This window comes from Mauremys mutica, chromosome 2, assembly GCF_020497125.1.
Source record: "Mauremys mutica isolate MM-2020 ecotype Southern chromosome 2, ASM2049712v1, whole genome shotgun sequence".
Lineage (NCBI taxonomy): Eukaryota > Metazoa > Chordata > Testudines > Geoemydidae > Mauremys > Mauremys mutica.
Window position 1 is genome coordinate 170,627,107 of NC_059073.1, and position 19,056 is coordinate 170,646,162.

The 19,056-nt window shown below is 40.4% G+C and overlaps 1 protein-coding gene across 1 annotated transcript in view; it reads right to left on the reverse strand.

Moving 5' to 3' along the window:
- Window positions 1–19,056, reverse strand: part of TERT (telomerase reverse transcriptase) — a 121,010-nt gene that overhangs the window by 96,939 nt on the left and 5,015 nt on the right. Inside the window, exons 3-5 of the mRNA XM_045003381.1 lie at window positions 13,415–13,610; window positions 8,812–9,001; window positions 2,884–3,066 (exon numbers count right to left, since the gene is read on the reverse strand). Coding sequence (XP_044859316.1) covers window positions 2,884–3,066; window positions 8,812–9,001; window positions 13,415–13,610 — 569 coding nt within the window. The remainder of the gene's footprint in view (window positions 1–2,883; window positions 3,067–8,811; window positions 9,002–13,414; window positions 13,611–19,056) is intronic.

Below are 19,056 nucleotides of genomic sequence, written 5' to 3' on the forward strand. Positions count from 1 at the left end.
CTCCTGAACTTCGCCCATCTGAAACCTTCACACATCCAGGTCATCTTTCACATCAGCATTTTGTACTCCGCACAGAATTCATATGGCTTGTATTTTTCTGTGCCCCCCGAGCAGAAAAACACACAAAAAAATCTGCCGTGGGGGACACACTGTGACGTTACACTCCATATTCCTCATAGAAATATTATTATGATATGAATATGGCATAACTAAGATATGTTTATGCAAGATGGGTCATGTGAGATATCACTGAAAAGGTTATGATTTGCTGAATGTGTTTATCCAATTTGTATGCATGTATCATTTCTGTATATGGGGTGAGGGATATTAACTATGTAACAATTACAACTGTGTTTTCACCTGGGAAATGCCCACCATAGAGCAAAGAGCCTGGATGAATTAAGAAGAACAATAGAACTTTGAAAATGCTTATCTCACTCCTTCCTGAGAAGTTTCCTGGGATGCTGCATTGGCACTGCAGGGTCAGGTGACCCTGGACAATATCTTAACTTGCTGGTACTTTTCCACCGTACGGGGATAGGGATCAAACAAAGGATTCCTGCCTTAGGTAAATCCTTTTTAAGGCTGGGGAGGGGGTTAATCTTGACTCTCCTCCATTGCCTGCCCAGGAAGGAAGACTGCTAAAAACACCTGGAGGGAAAGGCAGGGTTGAGTCCAGGCTGAGACAGGTGTCCAGTCTGTAAAGAGAAATAACTAACTCTAAGCTACAGAAACTCTGCAACCTGCCTAAAACAGCATTTAGGGTGAGAAATTACATTTTGTTTCTTGAGTGTATTAAACTTAGTTTGCGTGTTTTGTTTTATTTGCTCAGTAATTTGCTTTGTTCTGTTTGTTATCCCTTATAATCACTTAAAATTTACTTTTTGTAGTTAATAAACTTATTTCTTGTTCATTTCAAAACCTGGTTTGTGAAATTCATATCCAGGGTGACAGAGAGGAGGTAAAAAGCTGTGCATCTCTCTCGCCACCTTGAGGGAGGGGGCAATTTTTATGAGCTTGCATTGTTCAGTTCTTTCCATATAGCGCAAGACAATATTATTTTAGGTTTACACCCCAAAGGAGTCGTGCACGTGAGTGCTGGATAAATCCTTGAGCTGAATCTTTCCACACAGAACTGATTTCAGTCTGTGTCGCAGCTGGGTGTGGCCTTTCCTACCTGTGTGTGTGCTAGAGAAGGCTTGAAGGCCTGGCACAGCAAGGACAGGGTGAGGAAGCCCAGGATGGTGGCACGTGCGGATGAAGTGGGACCCCCGTACATCAGGTGGCATCCCCGTACATCAGGCACCAATTCCCCGGCAGCCCATGCAGCACATCTGTTCCAGCGTGCCTGGAGCAGCCTCAGAGACGGGGAGGGAGGCTGGGGATGCGTGCCTGCATGGTTGATCACCATTTGGGAGGCAGGGCTGGGGGTATGTGCATGACAACAAGAGAGACTCTGTCCGTCTCATTTGCTACTGCAGCTTGCTGGCGTGGAAGGGTAGGGCTTTTTATTATGCACGAGGCAGGCTAGAGGCAGAAATGTAGCAGCCTGCCTGTTAGTTAAATCATCTCATTCTCTGAGGCATAACTGTAGCAGCCTGACTGTGTAATAACGTTGTTAAAGTTGCTGTTGATGGTTAATTGTTCTCATTCTCTGAGGCAGAAATACAGCAGCCTGTCTAAGTAGTAACATTGTTAATGTTCCTACTGTTAGTTAATTATTCCCATTCTCTGTCAATTCCCCCAGGAGCATAAAACCTGTGAAAGTTTTAAGGCCCCTACATTGCCAGAGTGATGTAAAAGAGCCTTATTATAAATGACAGTAAGGGAATAGTTACTTATATTCTTATGTTCTTATGGAATCCTCAGCTAGGAAGATTTATGTTCTTTTTCACTTTTTTCCTGTGCCGAAGTGGCACAATGGGGTTAGATTTCAACTCAGGATTTATTCTATTTGCTCATTAAAAAAAAAAAAGACTTTGAAGGCAAATAGAACATTTACCAAGCAGTCAATAAAATGTCAGGACAATCAGAATCAAGCACTTCCCAAAGTACCCTGCCAGGTCCAGGACAATGATTAGCAAAACTGTATGACTTTCATGTGTGAAAGTCTGAGCAATTTAAAATGACATTCTACTTTTTTTTCCCCTTGTTTGGTGTTCTGTAACGTAATTTAAATGAAAATCCAGGATTATAACTGGAATGCAGGGTATTAGTTACCAAGTATTTGTAACTTAACTTTCATGTTTTTAGGAAATGCTGAATAGTTATTGTGACATTTTTCTGTATTGTAGTTTAAATAAATTACCAAAACAATTGAAACTGGTGTGATTATACTGCATTATTTTGACAAAGAATTTTGCAAAATGTTGAATTTTTTGGCACAGGATCCCCCCAGGAGTAATTTTGCTTACAGAGATACTGTTCTGACTCAAAATCCATCTGGCAAGTCTTCCCAAGCCCTGAACTTACATTTTAAAGAAAATAAAATCCCAACCAACACACCCACACCTACTCATATAAACTTATACAAAAAGTGCTAAAAAGCTATTAAACAAGTACATACATGATCCATAATAGTTTGACTACTACCTGATTCAAATATTCTAGAAAAGAAAAGAAACACTCCACTCACTGGGACAGAATCTGCATTATGGAAACAGAAAAATCCAGTGAAAGCAGCTCCCTGTGCTGCATTAAGAACATCAGATGTTGCTGAAAAACAATTGTACACTCAGCTCATGGCTAGTAGAAAAGCTTACCTTTAAAGAGACAGCTCAAAGAAAAAAGTGGTCCTAAATAATATTAAAAAAATAATAAAAGCCTTCATTATTTCAACAAGATCAGTTTGAACAATGGAGAAAAAAAATAACGGAAACATACCTTCACATAGTAGAAACGAGGTATTTTATCATTTGATTCAAGAACTTCAGAAACAAACTTCCTCCATATTTTATATATATCATCTTTCCCAAACACTGAGGAGCCTAGGAGACTGGTGTTTTCGGTTCGTTCATAATTCAGAACACTAAACAGATTTTTAAGTTGAGTGTTGAAATAATGAACCTGTGGGTAACCAAAAGCCAAACTTAAAATGTTATATTTCACGTTCAGTATATAGATTTTACTGCCAAAAATGAGCACCTGGGGCTCTCTAATAATTACTGAAATCACAGAGTGTTAAAAAAAGGCAAACAGACAAAATTGACTCATATCTTTACTATATTTTCTCTAGTAAGTTGCACTACACAAAAAGCCTCAATGATGCTTTAATGGTCATAGTCACAGAAACCGCCTTAAAGCTTTTATTCCTGTTGCAAACAATTTTACATTACATAACTATCCTGCAGCCAATCAGAGCTGTACACAACTCTCTCTGAAACCAACAAATGAATCCAAGAGTTGTCAGAGCTGGCTGCTCAAGATGCTGAAGACCACAAAATTGCCCCCTCAGGATTCCCATCTCTTGCTTGTCTCAGAGTTTGGGGATTAGGAATCCTCCCAAATTTGTATACATACTGCAGAGTTCTCACCCTCTCAAAGTTATATGTTAATCATGAGAAAGGTGTACAGAAATTTGGAATTTCCGAATTTTTTTGGTGTTTCGGAGCATGTTTTTTACACTGAAAAATCAATTATAGATTTCAATAAAAAGCTCTGAAAATCAAGCAGATTAGATTTTATTTCTTTAGTATAACAATTCTACTGTATCTGATTTTACTTTACCGGTTTACATAATAAGATTAGTAATTATTTTTAACAAAATTACTGGCTAATTTACTTCTCCAACTTTTTTTTTTAAAGTGTCCTTGGTTAATGGTGAAAGTCACACTCTGTCACTAATCACATCCAGACAATGACCACAAAAGCCCCACATTTAAAAAAACAGTTTGCACCTGCAAAATCTGCTCCTTAAGTTGTACTGCTGGTGTAAAACTAGGTACCTGCATCTGAAGTTACTCCATTATAGGTAAAGAAAAGGTACAAATTATACACAGAAAAGGGATACTGGGTCACATACTTCTTGTATAGAATAGGTTGCATGGCTGCTACTAGCAGATCAGGCACCTGTATCAGATATGGACAGACTACAGAGATTACGTCTCAGAGACACTTATCAGATGTGTTCATTATAAGATTCTTTAATGCTCTGCCAAGTATGCTAAGGTTAGTTTAAGTAAGGCATTTTTATGTGATTGACCACTATAATACAGTTTAGCATTCCATTACCTCTCACTCTTTAAAGTTCTACATTCCTACCATTTACAAATATACACTATCACACTATCTTTGAACTTCAGTAAGTATCAGTCTGTTAAATGTCTCTGAATCATACTGGTTTTCTAATTACATGGCCTGAATGCATAATGGCTTAGTCATCTGACTGTCCATTAGTTGCAACAACTGCCTATGGTCAGTTTGGAATCCTTGAGTCTTCTTATTCTGCATCCACCATCTATAGAGTCTGCTCTGTTGATTATTCCTCCTGAGGAACAAACTGAAGTTGTCAATGGTTTCTCTTGAACTCTCCACTGTCAGTCTTGATCACATATGATCTGGGCCCTGAATTATTTTTCTTTACGAAGCTGGAGTTGTCCAACGTCATTGACCATCCAATTTGTATGGTTCAGCATAATCTGCTAAGCTAATTTTTACAGGATCTCCTTTCAAATGTCCAATAACATCAACTCTGTTGAATTCTTCCACCTTTCTTACTAGGCCCATCATGGCTGCCATGCTGTGGCTGAGAAGGTTGTTAGTCTTTGATCACATGTATTCTGAATGCAAAGCTTTTGTCTTTGTAAGTTGTTTTTGTGGTGAACTGGCCTAGTTCAGAATACCTCCAGAGCTAGTCAGAGCTGCTGCAGGTGACTCTAGCTCTTGGAGGCATTTAAGGCAATTGTAAGACCCTTCTGAGATGACTTCAAGAAATCGATAGTCTTGTCATAAATATTCAATTTCACTCTCCAAGCACGTTTTGTGTAGTCACAAGTGATAGACCCCAGAGTTTTATAATGACTTTTAGCCATCCTGCTGTTTAGAGCTTCTAAGCTAGTTTCAGGTTTTTCAAGTTGCTCCTGCCTTTTGTTCTGCTGTTTGAATAGTTCAGCCTCTTTGCTTTCTGTATAGCTGTGGATAGGGTTAAGTATGCCTTCAATAGTAGCTGCTGTGAAAAAAATGTATCTGTTAACCCAAGCCTGCACAGCATGCGGCCCGCGTGTGCTCACTGTGCAGCCCGGGGGGCGAGTAGGCAAGCGGCAAGTGAGGGAGGGGGCCTGAGGCGGCGAGCGGGCAGGCACTGGCAGGGAGGCAGATGAGCCGGTGGCAGGGGAGGGGGCCTGAGGAAGCGAGCTGGGGGGCAGGTGAGCTGACAGCTCACAGCCGCTCCGCCTCCTCCCCTTGAACTCTCCACCCCGCTTCTCCCCCTCCCCCCCGCACTTCCCGCAAATCAGCTGTTCGCACAGGAAGCCTGGGAGGGCAGAGAAGCGGTGTGGCAGCTTTGCGCTCAGGCCCAGCGAGGCGGAGACAGAGCCAAGGTGAGCTGGGGTGGGGTGGGGCCGCTCACACCGCAGCAGGTAACCCGGGGGGGGGCACAGGGGAACTGCTCCCTGCCCCAGCTCACCTCTGCTCTGCCTCCACCTCCCTGGGCCTGAGCGTGAAGCCGCCGCTTGCTTCTCAGCCCTCCCAGGCTTCCCGCACAAACATCTGATTTGCGGGAAGCAGGGTGGCTGCGAGCTTGGCCTGACCCAGTGCTCCAGGTGCTGCGCTGCGTGGCAGCAGCGTGGCCCAGCTCCAGCCAAGCAGCGCTGCTGAAGCGCCGCCAGCCACCTCCAGGCAGCGCGGTAAGGGGGCAGGGAGCGGAGGGGGGGGTTGGGGGCAGGGGAGTTCAGGGGGGTGGTTGGGGTGGGGAGATGGATAGGGGTCGGGGCAGTCAGAGGGCAGGGAACAGGGGGGTTGAATGGGGGCAAGGATCCCAAGGGGGCCATCAGGGAAGGGGAGGGTGGATGGGGTGGCGGGGGCCAGTCAGGGGCAGCGGGGGACAGGGGGGCTGAGGAGACGAGCTACAAGTCCGTGGCTGACCTGTTCTACTGATCTGGTCTGGCTCCCATCCCCTCTCCAAGGGTTGCAGCTGTCTGGAGGTGCCTGTCTTCCATGCCTTCCTCAGTCACACCTCATTCATTCAACAGGGCAATTGATTACAAAGTGGGGAGAAGATCTTACTCTACTTCTAGCAAAAAGACATTTTTCTTTTACCTTAATTATACTACCTTTGGGGCTCGCTATAACGTATTACCAAGGTTCAATACCGCTGTTTCGGTGGGGTGGGGCTAGGGAAGGAGGGTTTGTTTGTTTCCGGGGGGGGGGATGGCCCTCAGCTGTTTTCTTTGGAGTAATATGGCCCTCGTCACTTTACAAGTTGTGCAGGCCTGTGTTAACCCAATAACCAGCCTCTGTCTGATATTTTCATGTTTTCAAGTTCCAAAAATCTCAGTTTTCAGCCATTCAACATTTTCCCCTGGTTCTTGAATTCTCTGTTGAAAACATTGTCTTTCATAAACTACATTTCTCAGAGGTATAATGTATGCACCAAACATAGCCAGAACCATTTCAGAGTCTCTTTTCTGAAAGTATTCAGTAAAGTCAAAGGATTTAAAGAAATGCTCTGCTTCTTGTCCATAGCATAAATTAAAGATGATGCCTGTTACCTTGTTTGCAATGCGAAATCTTGCAAAATACTGCTTCCAGTCTACCCCTTGTGAAAGTCTGTCACAGCTGAAGTTCTCTGGATCACTGAAGAGTGGCATGTTGATGAGATTCTGCAACCTTTATTGCTTTGTTCCTTCTGTATCTGTTCTCTTCTGGCACTAGTTGACTAGGTTGCAGGTCTGCTAGTAGCAGTTCACGCTTCAGTATCAGATATAGACTGACTACAGAGCTTACTTCTCAGAGAGATTTACACCAGATGTGTTCACTGTAAGATCCTTTAATACTCTGCTAGGTATGGCTAAGGTTAGCTTAAATAACAATTTTACACATAGCACCACCTAGTGGCTGACCAGCACAATGCAATTTAACATTCCATTACATACTGTCCTCAATCCTGGGGGGGGGCGGGGGGGGATCTGCATGCACACACACACACACACACACTTACTTCAAAGTTTTTAAATAGGTCTGTTAAAAAAATTAAGCTGCTTGAAAATTTTCAAAATATTTTTTATCAACTTGAGAGAGCCAAAGGTTTTTGAAAATTCAAAATGTTCTCCTGCAATTTGGTCTGTTGCTGCACAAGCCAAGTTCTGTACTGGAGAACCATCAGAAAACAGGGTGGATGACAGATCTAATCCACTTTGGTGAACATACCTGAAAATCTTAAAGACTCAGATGGGATGTTTGAAAAGACTATCAACTTTCCCAAAGGACTCAGAGCTACTAAGAGAGACCTTCACAGAACTTTAAAAATCTGTTTCTTTTCTTACATTGCAATTAGAGTATGCAATTGGGGGGAATGATTCAAATGAAAAGATCACCTTGACCTTTCAAAAGGAGTTAGTATAGTTCCACATGATAAAATTCCTATTTCATTTGTGCCTTTTTTAAAAGAAATTAGGGAAAACGTGGCATAAAAACTAAGCGTCAAAAGAAAGCTAAGGTTGCAAAGTTGAGCACTCAAGAGCTAGGAACTGCCTGGCCAATGTTAATTTAACCTGCTTGAACATATGTAATGAATATTTAATTACATGATCACATACTATTTTTTTCATGGGCCCCCTGACTCTTTCACTGCATAGGATGGACCTGCTTGGGGGATGGATCAGGGCTGCGTAGTGAATAGGGCTGGTATCTGTAGGGCTCTGGCCCCATTTGTTTCTGAAGTTGGAAAGTGTGCAGTAAATAAGACAGGAGATTTGCCGGAAAAGAAATGATGGTCTTGTGGTATAGGAAGTTGAATGACACTCTGGGGAAACTAATTCTAACCCTGCTTCTGCCCAAAATTCTTGTATGTTGCTGGGCAAGTCACCTAAATCAAATTTTTCATAAATGGCCTTTAATTGTATCCCTCATTTCATGGGTGCCCAATCTGAGACACAAAATGCCAGATTTGCAGAAATGCTGAGTATTCACAACAGCAACTGAAGTCAATTGGAGCTGTATTTGGAACATATAAAGTATGATAAAAATGTTAAATATTCTGAAGATTAGGCCCTACGCACATCAATTTGGGAATCTCAAATTACTTCAACAATTTTGGTCTTGATATTCTTCTGTGCCTTAGTTCCCCCATCTGTAAACTGGGAGTAGTACCCTCTCATTTTACCCAGGTACTGTGAATATTTGTGACGCACTCTGATTCTATGGTGAGAGCATCACAGAAAAACCTATAAGGAAATTAATTCAGAGTTTTTCACTGCAGGGTTTGGACTGTTTGTCCACTATATGGTCCCATCCTCTATTTACTGCAATGAGTATTAAAATAAATGTTGAATAACTGTTCATTTAGTTAACACTAGTAAAACTACACACTGAATGAATCCAGGGTGAGGGAAAGGGGAGGGTGCATGGGGGGATTTGTATGTGATCTTGTAATTAAAAAGACGGTCATAATGCATATGCATGGGGGGCCCAAAATAGAGTTGCGTGGCCAACCTTAGTTTTGGCATTTCCTGACTTTTGAGTGCCTGAGTTTGCAATCTTATTTTTAATTTTATTTTATTTATACATAATAATATAAACAACTATCCACAACCCCCTTGGATATTAGTTACAATGTGACCAAAAAGAACATAGGCAAATTCAGAATACAGTGACCTTCTTGTCTCTGCTTTTCCTGTTCAGTGTTTTTGCTCCAAAAACAGTGTTCACTTTTACTATAGGTCGTAACCCGTTTGGTTTAGGGATGAACCGAAGTTTTGATGCCATAGGAACACATTTCTTCTGCTGTACTTTTTCAATTTCCTCTGCAGATAATGCACGAAGATGCACTTTGGCAAAATGGTTTCTAAAATAAAAATGGACATTAAGTTTAAAGGGACTTAAATGCAATAAATTGCATATATTTTATCTTCCGAGTGAAGTATTCAGTTTCAGGAAATAATCACATATATTCAGTTATCTGTGTGGAAACTATCTTACCAAAGGATAATCCAAGAAAACAGATTATGCTAAAAGCATTATTCAGAATAGAATTAAGGTTCCTGTCCACACAGACTTTGTCTCCTGAACATCAGCTGGAGATGATTCTTGTGCAAGAGAAACAGTTATAAGTGGAGAGGGCTGATGCCCAAAATCATCTCTCCCTTGCTCTCAACCAACAGCGTCAACAACACTTGAAGAAGAAAGGAAATAACATTGGACTGGCGGGGAGGGGGGAGATCCTGACTGAAGGATTCAACCAGTAAGGCTGTTGGAACTTGTGGTGAGACAGACCTTTGCTTTGAATTCACTCAGCTTGTTAAGTCAGGGCTGGTCTACGCTGGGGGGGAGGGGGGAATCGATCTAAGATACGCAGCTTCGAAGTATCGGAGGCCATGGCTACACTTGCAAATTTGCAGCGCTGCAGCAGGGTGTGAAAAAACACCCTCTCCAGTGTAGTCAAAGCCCCAGCGCTGGGAGCGCGGCTCCCAGCGCTGTACGTTATTCCCCACAGGGAGGTGGAGTACGGACAGCGCTGGGAGAGCTCTCTCCCAGCGCTGGCGCTTTGACTACACTTAGCGCTTCAAAGCGCTGTCGCGGGAGCACTGCCACGGCAGCGCTTTGAAGTGCTAATGTAGCCATAGCCTCTGTTCGACTTACCTGGCCGTCCTCACAGCGGCAAGTCGACTGCCGCGGCTCTCCCGTCAACGCTGCTTACTCCTCCGGGCGTCGATATGCGGCTCGATTTATCGCGTCGACGAGATTGATTACTCAATAGATTGATTACTACCCGCTGATCCAGCGGGTAGTATAGACATACCCTTAGGTGTTAGTTGCGTTTTATCTTTTAGTTCTTGGTAACCAGTTCTGACTTTTATGCCTCATGACTTGTAATCACTTGAAATCTCTCCTTCTGTAGTTAACAGATTTGTTTTATTATTTTATCTAAACCAGTATGTTTGATTGAAGTGTTTGGGAAACTTCATTTGGAATAACAGGATTTGTGCACATCATTTTTTATTAATAAAATGACTGACTTTATATGAGCTTATATTGTCCAGGAGGGTGCTGGGCAGTACAAGATGCACATTTCTGGAGGGAAGTCTGGGAATGGGAATTTGCTCATGTCGGCAGGCTATAGCACTCTTACAATATAGCTGGGAGTGATTTACATGCTGGAGGCTGTGTGTAATCAGACCAGGAGTGGTTGTTCTCACAGCAAAGCAGTGTAAAAGGCACTCCAGCTTGGAGAATTGAGGGGGGACAGTTGTCCATGAGTCCAGATTGGGTAATGTCACACATAGGCATAAGGACCCACCTGCATGGATCAGATTTTAGGATGGGGCCACAAGGTGCAGAGTCCCATTCAAGTAAATGGGTCGGTATACAGGGGTACACTTCCATGGATCACACTGCAGTGTTGCTAGTGTTTTATTTATTTATTTATTTTTCCGTAAATAAAACTTCCTGGTCTTAACAACTTTCTGTACAGATTTTCTTTTTTAAACACAAAGATGAAAACATTGTTAGTATTTATTAAGTTCAATATTTCATGTTATTTAGTTACCTTAGATGCTATTAATTAAATATAAAATACATTAATCTTTTGTAATGTATTAAGTGTAAAAGCCTATGTGTTTGTGCACATTAAGGTTGCTAGTTTGAACCCAAGAGATGATATGCCAAACAATGTTCATTATTATTATATAATATTTATAATGTGTTTTGCCCAGAAGATGCAACAACTGTGGACCTATTGTGATAATTGGGCCTATAAATTTGGCCTAACTGTGAACTCAAGTTGTGAGAAGTGAAAGTTAATGGAATGTTGCAATAATCTATAACAACAAGTGTTGATAGGAAAAAGGTGTAAAAAAGAAAGACTGAATTAGTCCAAACAAAAAGGCCTACTGCTATATCTCAAGGGCTCTTACAATCATGCCTGGTCAACAAGAAAAGTGTGAAACTGGACCCAAATTGGTGTGTCAAAAACTAAGCCTAACTGGTGGACAAAATTATGATTTAGTTGGGGATTGGTCCTGCTTTGAGCAGGGGGTTGGACTAGATGACCTCCTGAGGTCCCTTCCAACCCTAATATTCTATGATTCTATGAAAATAATACGCAGATGGACTATTATGCCCATCACTTCCTTTTGAGGCTGTTTAAAAAACAAGAAAAAAGACTTTGGGAGGAAAATACAGATGAATGGACAGAGGCTACTGGCAATGCTGGAGGGGAAGGAGAGAACTTCACCATCATGGTTGCCACCTCATCTCTTGGGAACCTGGGCCTCATTATCTTGATCCTGAGAGATATTCTATTAGACCAAGCCAGAGAGAGGGACCCAGCATCACCACCTTTAACTTCTCTAACTGAAGCCCAACCACCACCTGCACCATGAGAGACTCTCGCTTTTTCCTTCCAACATCCTGCTGCCCCCATGTCCTTTTCCTTCCCTACCTTATTTAACTGCTTTCCTATCCTCCTTTTTTTCTTCTTCTTTCTAATAAGAATCTGGCTTAGCCAGCCAAGACTGCATATTTTGCAACACTGCAATAAGCCTGTGACTAGAAATAGAACAACTAAAACAATGTCCTAAACAGCAATGCTGGTACAAGTTTGACAGGTCTTAGGGGGAGCTGATAAGCCCATGTGCTTTGCCTGTGTTTTTTTAACAGTAAGGCTGCAAGTAAAAGTCAACATCAGAGACAAACACTGCATTTTCTGTCTTTGCTGTTCTTTTGTCTCGCCTTGTTTTGTCTTCTTAGGAAACGGGATCAGACTTTAACAACAACAGCAACAGTGACAGCTCCAGCCCATCTGAACTAACTTCTTTTTTCCCCAAAAAAAGAGTTACAACCTTTGGATAGGCCATCAAACAAGGGGGTTTCCTTCTAAAAACTCTCTTCAGCTAAAGGGAAAGAGAATGGGAACAAGGGATATTGTTAAAATGAAAGCCTTAATATTTTGTATTTCAGATACTACATTGTTTTTTCATTTTTGTATCTTTAATAAAAGGTGTGTGTTTGCCATGGTATTAAGCAGACTGAGCTCTCTGTATACCAAACCCCAAACTTTGTTTAAAACTGTTTAATGTTGGACAGTGACTGGATTATGTTAACATATACTCCATATAATCATTGGGTCAGGTATTGTACCAACACATATGAAGATACAGTAGTTGCCACAAAGACCTTATCAGTGTTAATTTGGCCAAATTGTACATACAGTACACTAATCTATTTAGTTAATAGTCTATAAGAACTAAACTGAAGTTACCATATGTATACAATGTATTTGAATGAACACTGTCATTAGATCTTAGACTTTTGCACTTCCTCACCTTAGGGTTCAAAATTGCAAATTTAAATATTGCATTATCAAAGAACTTGAATGTGTGAAACTACTTTTTAAAAGATAAAAACAATATACATTGTTTAAAAGCAAAAGCTATAGCACAGGGATCGGCAACCTTTCAGAAGTGGTTTGCCGAATCTTCATTTAGTCACTAATTTAAGGTTTTGCGTGCCAGCAATACATTTTAACATTTTTAGAAGGTCTTTCTATACGTCTATAATATATAACTAAACTATTGTTGTATATAAAGTAAATAAGGCTTTTAAAGTGTTTAAGAAGCTTCATTTAAAATTAAATTAAAATGCAGAGCCCCCCGGACCAGTGGTCAGGACCCGGGAAGTGTGAGTGCCACTGAAAGTCAGCTCGCGTGCCGCCTTCAGCACCTGTGCCATAGGTTGCCTACCCCTGCTATAGCATTTCCTATTGCATGACATTATTAAAGGTGAAAAACCTAGCTGTGATACTATGTAATGCCACAATCCAGTACTATAGAATTATTATTTTTTTAAACTGAACATTCATTAAAGTGAATTTAGTAGCTTTTAATTTTGTCTTCCCAAATCTTACTATGAGACTTTGCCACTACCCATGTGTAACTTTTTATTTTTTTAGTTCTGAAGTTCATTTGTTTGAGTTACCCATGAGAAAGACACATTTGTTTTAATATAAACAGATTAAATACGTCTCTTATCCCCACATCCCACTTGGAGAACTCAAAAATGGTTGAAGGGATTTTAATCAATCAGTTTCCCCACACAACAGTCACTTTTGAGCTGACAAAGCATGAACACTTTAATCTCAAAATGAGTTTTAAGAAATTGAGTGAATGAAAATGGGATGGAGGGGCAAAGTTTTAACCTTAACTACTGCAAAATGTAAGGTTTCCATATTTCGTAAATGGTAGACTTTTATGAGAAATACCTCATTCCAATGTTCTGTAGCTTGCTCCAAATTAGTTTTCGGTAGAAGAAAAGCATGTTCTTCTGGAACATGGTCTCGGTGATGTAGAAAAACGATCTGAGCAGCTGTACAATATAAGTATCCATCAGCCAGTATAGGAACTTGGCCAAAATTTCTTCACGGTAATGGTGTTCCCAAGCAGGAACAAAATGATCACCTACAATAAGCAGAATTCAATTATATTCAGAATCTGTCATTCACATTTCTAAAAGCCAACACACACACGATATTTTTTAGGCTGAGGTTAGAAAAGGGAGATAGAGCAACTGCCAAACGATTTTATAATAACTGGTCCCCCAAGTAGCCTAAACCCCCATTTTTTTTTATTAGGCAGACTTTAAGCATGGCACATGTTAAGTATAAAGATAAAAAGAATAGTTTGTAGATGCAAAATGCTACATGGGAAACCAATATTAAATGTTGAAATGAACCATTCAGATCAGCGATAAATTTAGTGGCCCAGAGGAGAAATAATTATATCGAACTAACTTTCCCCACTCTCTACCCCTCGGCATGCAGAGAAAATTCTTGCCTGCACAATGGCAAGATATTGTGAGGGAAAAGATGAAACTGGCCCTAAATTATTACAAAGAAGAGAGATTCAAGCTATTGGTTCATGGACTGTTTTATAAGCAAATGATGAAAATTTTGAACCAGATTCTGAAATTAATGGGGGAGCCAGTGGGGCTAACTGAGGAAAAGCGCAATACTTGTGCTTCCTAATAAACTTCTACACAGATTATAATAATAAAATAATAATAATAATAATTGGAGATATACCAATCTCCTAGAACTGGAAGGGACCTTGAAAGGTCATCGAGTCCAGCCCCCCTGCCTTCACTAGCAGGACCAATTTTTGCCCCAGATCCCTAAGTGGCCCCCTCAAGGACTGAACTCACAACCCTGGGTTTAGCAGGCCAATGCTCAAACCACTGATTGATTGCAGGGGTGGATTTTGTTCAAGATGGACATCATAAATAAATTTTAAAAAAAAACGTAATGGCTGCAGTCTGGATTTCAGTTGGTTATCTTTTTGTTTTGTCAAACATTGTAGTAAAATATTCTGATGGCCCAATAAAGTGAGATCACCTCAGATCACGGTCATATTCAAACTGGATGGTATCTTTTTTGGTACTCATGCAATGGAAGCAATAAAAATATTGCCCTACAATGCAGGATTTATGGTGCTCTGCCAGAAATATTTTCAAATTAAATGCAAAATCAATATTAAACAACAACATGCTAACAGGACAACAAAAATAAGTCAAGAAGTGAAAAGGATAAGATTCCTATAGAAATGTTAACTCAGCCATATCTCACATGGGTGGTAATTTTGATTCCTGTTAAACATATTTCCAAACAAGACATTTCATAAGAGAGTTACAGTTGAAACTCATTTACGTCATCTGTAAAATGGAGATACAAGTATTTCCTTGTCCCCAACCCTTTATATATCTCGCCTGAAAGGTCTTTAGGGCAGGGACTCTATATAGCACCTAGCACACAAAAGGGCCTCAATCTTGGTGGAAATCTGCCATAATTTAAATAAATAAAATATAGTGCGTTTCAATGGATGTCAGGTAACATCACCGAAAAACACATTAAACATTTGATAAACTCTGAAAAAGAAGTTCTAGCATCCAGGCAATAAAATATACATATGAAAGTAACACATTTGGAAGTTATCTTTGTAACAGATGGTTCATTTTCTACATATGGGACAACAGATGTAAATCTCTCAACATTATGGAATCAGTCTTTAGAGAAGGGATGGAGGACAGGAAAAAAGATGCTGGTACTCATGGAGAAAAGAGGTTCCGATCCACCAAACTGCAAAGTATGCTTAAATATTAAGCATATACTTAAGAGTTTTGCTGGATCAGGGCCAAAAACCAAGATCCTACTGGAGTTTCTAGGGAGCATATTCTCTGAAATACAGTGAGTCAAAAAGATATTAGCTGAAATTTAAGAATTTGGGACACTAAAAATTTGTATCCAGATATTTTGGAAATGCATTTTCTGATGCACCCAGAATTACTAACCAAAATACTTGTCTTATGGTTGGACGCAGCATGACAAAAGGTAATAATTGGAGATATACCAATCTCCTAGAACTGGAAGGGACCTTGAAAGGTCATCGAGTCCAGCCCCCTGCCTTCACTAGCAGGACCAATTTTTGCCCCAGATTCCTAAGTGGCCCCCTCAAGGATTGAACTCACAACCCTGGGTTTAGCAGGCCAATGCTCAAACCACTGAGCTATCCCTCCCCCCTATCAACAAGTTTGGTTTTCACCAAGTTGAAAGGGACTGAAAATAAGCTTTATAGTTGGAGGTTTTTTCTTCTCATTTCATACCTGATGACAAATAGAAAAAGCTACTTGGCTTTTAATATTGAATTATAATTAACAAGAAATACCATGTGACCTAAGAATAAGTAATAGATCCTACAAAAGAACTGATTAAATTTTCTATAATCAATGTCAAAAGGCCCAATTCCCCCCGCCCCCCTAGGTTCTTCCATAGTATGGGGTGTTAAAGGGGCTGAAATCTCGGGCTACATCTACACTATATACCACTGGCAGCAGCATTTACTGTACATATGTGAAAAGCACACCACTATCACTTCACGCTGCAGCGTGAAAGGCTCCAGCAGGAGGCAGAAGGACACTGCTGCTAAAAACAGCGGCATAGACAGGGAGGCATGACTTGGGCAAGTAGAGAGCCATGTCGGGTATATATTCAAGTACATACACACACTGTTCAAGCATCTCTTTACTCACCTAAGCTGTGCCTCACAGTCTACACTGCTATTTATACCCATGCTAGGGGTCTACACATGTATGTACATTACATGCTGCTGAAAGAAGCATGCAGTGTGGATGAACTTTTAATCTTTAATACATTAACCCTCACCTGTGAGGGAGGGAAAGTGCTATTATCCCCATTTTCCAGATGGGGAACAGAGACACAGAAAAACTAAGTAACTTGCTCAAAGTCACACAGGAAATCTGTGGCAGAACAGGGACTTTAACTCCGGTCTCATAAGCTAGTATCCTAACCACTGGACCATGCCATTGCATGCACACAGAACAGACTGTGGAATCCTAGGGAATCACACAGATCCTGGAGTGATTAGCAGATGGTCTTATGCCAGCTCCCAGTTTCCAGTGGCTTCCAAGCTTATGACAACTCCCAGACCTAGTGACTGCCCCAGAGGCTCTTCTCCTTAAAGAGGAATGACACCTACAGCAGGGGGATCCATAGTAACATAACAGAATTTGGGCACCTTCACTCACTGCCCTCTTTGCCTGCCTTCTGCATAGGTCCCAGCATTCACAAAGCACCCACCTTTGTGTTGCGGTGAGGACCATGTTGCTCTGGTGAATGCCAACCCATTCCCCATAAGAGAAACAGACCCATGCGTAGAAGATCCCCTCTGCATGCAAGGAGTACAATCTGGTCCAAAGCTACGTATGAGAATTACACATGCCTCTTAAAGTCTTTTATTAATGTCTCACTTTACCTAGTATAATTTCTGAATTCTTAAATTATTCAACACAAAAAGCTTCTGATATGTTTGTCACATGATATAAGACACTTAACTGCATTTAAAACATTGCCTGAGATTTTTGGAGATTTGCTTAAAGCCCCTGCTTCTGATTCATATTATTTCATGAGAATCTCAGCTTTCATTGAAGTAAAGTTCTAGCTCTCATGGTCATGGAGAAAAGCTTGAAAACATGAAGCAAGTGCACCCTAAAACCACAGAAATCAGAAGGCAAATAACAAAAACCCAGTCTGTTTTTTTTTTTTAATTCCTGTAATTTTTAATCCAATATTGTGATTTTTGTGTAGCCTGACTCTTGATTTTTGAATGCTTGGGGTTGATAATACCGCATTTATAATGTGAGATTTTAAATAAATGTGCATCAATTAAACACATCAGTCCCATTAGTACTTCCGCATTCACATGGAAATGAATAGTTTCTTTAAGATCAAGTACTACAGTAATGTGAGACATAAGGTCCTGATTCAGGAAAATACATAAGCACATGAATAACTTTGAACAAGTACGTAATCTCATTAACTTCAATGCTCAATATACCCATTAACTTCAATACACTCAAAGTTATGAAAGTGCTTAATCAGATAAATAGGCAAGAAAAAGACTGATTTTTCTGTTTTTCCTGTCTTAATCTACCCTATAAATGAAGTTCAAGGTTGTTGTTTTTTTAAATGTGCATTTGTTAGATAATGAATGTCAAAAAATATTAAGTGTTGAAACAGCAATGGACTAGTTTCATCTCATATCTGTAAGACTGCCTTCTTGATTTTCACTAAACGTATCAAAATATGTCCATGAATGAGATTCTATGAAATTTCAAGCAAAAAATTAGTTTGGGGGTATTTAGAGAAGTGGGGAGGGTGGAAAAAAAAGTCAATCTTACAACAGATGGGTAGCTGGAGCTCTAACCTTTGAAGGAACTAGCACTCCTCCCTAATAATTTTACTATTTCAATTTTACAATATATCCATGATGTGTATTGGGGCTTCATTAACATTTCTGTAGGACCCTTAACTTTTTCATTTCCTTTCTCAAACATGTAAACTTCAGAGTGGTGTTAACACAGGTCTTCCATTTATATTTCCTTTCTTAAATAAAAAGGAAAGGAAAAGGAATTTCCCATACTTAATAATATTAGCCTTTAGTTCCTAGTTGGGCAATGTCTATACTAGGAAGTCTATGCCAGCGTTGCCCCCTAGTGTAGACACATTAAGTGATTTTTCAGTTCATAATAAATTTTAGAGCAAACCATTTCTCCCCAGACTTAACAGGGGGTGATCCTTAATGAGGATCTGTATACCATCTTTGAAATTTAAAAGTTCAGTCATTTGCTAGTTATCTGTCCTGAAAAAAGCACGACCTGGCAGCAAGAGAGGCCTGTGTCAGTTTGCGTCACATATACACCTCTACCCCGATATAACACTGACCTCGAGAGCCAAAAAAAATCTTACTGCATTATAGGTGAAACCGCGTTATATTGAACTTGCTTTGATCCGCTGGAGCACGCAGCCTCCCCTCCCCCACCCTGAGCATTGCTTTACCGCGTTATAACCGAATTTGTGTTATATCGGGTCACGTTATATCGGGGTAGAGGTGTATGTGTTTCTAAATTGCATGCTGCCATACAAGACTGGACTATCTAGTTTGATATCCTCTCTCTAATATTGGCTGGTACCTGATGCTTCAGAGAAAGGGACAAAAAAAAAAAGTCCCGGAACAGCATTCACCCCACAAAGGAAGTTTCCCCCAAACCAATGCTCACCCCCAGAACAGCTTAGTGTAAGACTTATATCCTGCAGGATAAAGGTCTCTCTCTGAAGTTTTTTTGATAGTCCCAATATCAATAAGCTCAATACTTTTTAAAAGTCCTGCTGAACTCTTGGGAGTCATTTATATCTTTTGCCAGCAAATTCCAGTTTAACTCTGCATTTTGTAGAAGGGTATTTTCTTTTGCCAGTTTTAAATTTGTTACCTTTTAGCTTAATTGGATGTCCTCTCATAATTCATGAGTAAGCATTCCCAGCTGCCCTTCTCTATA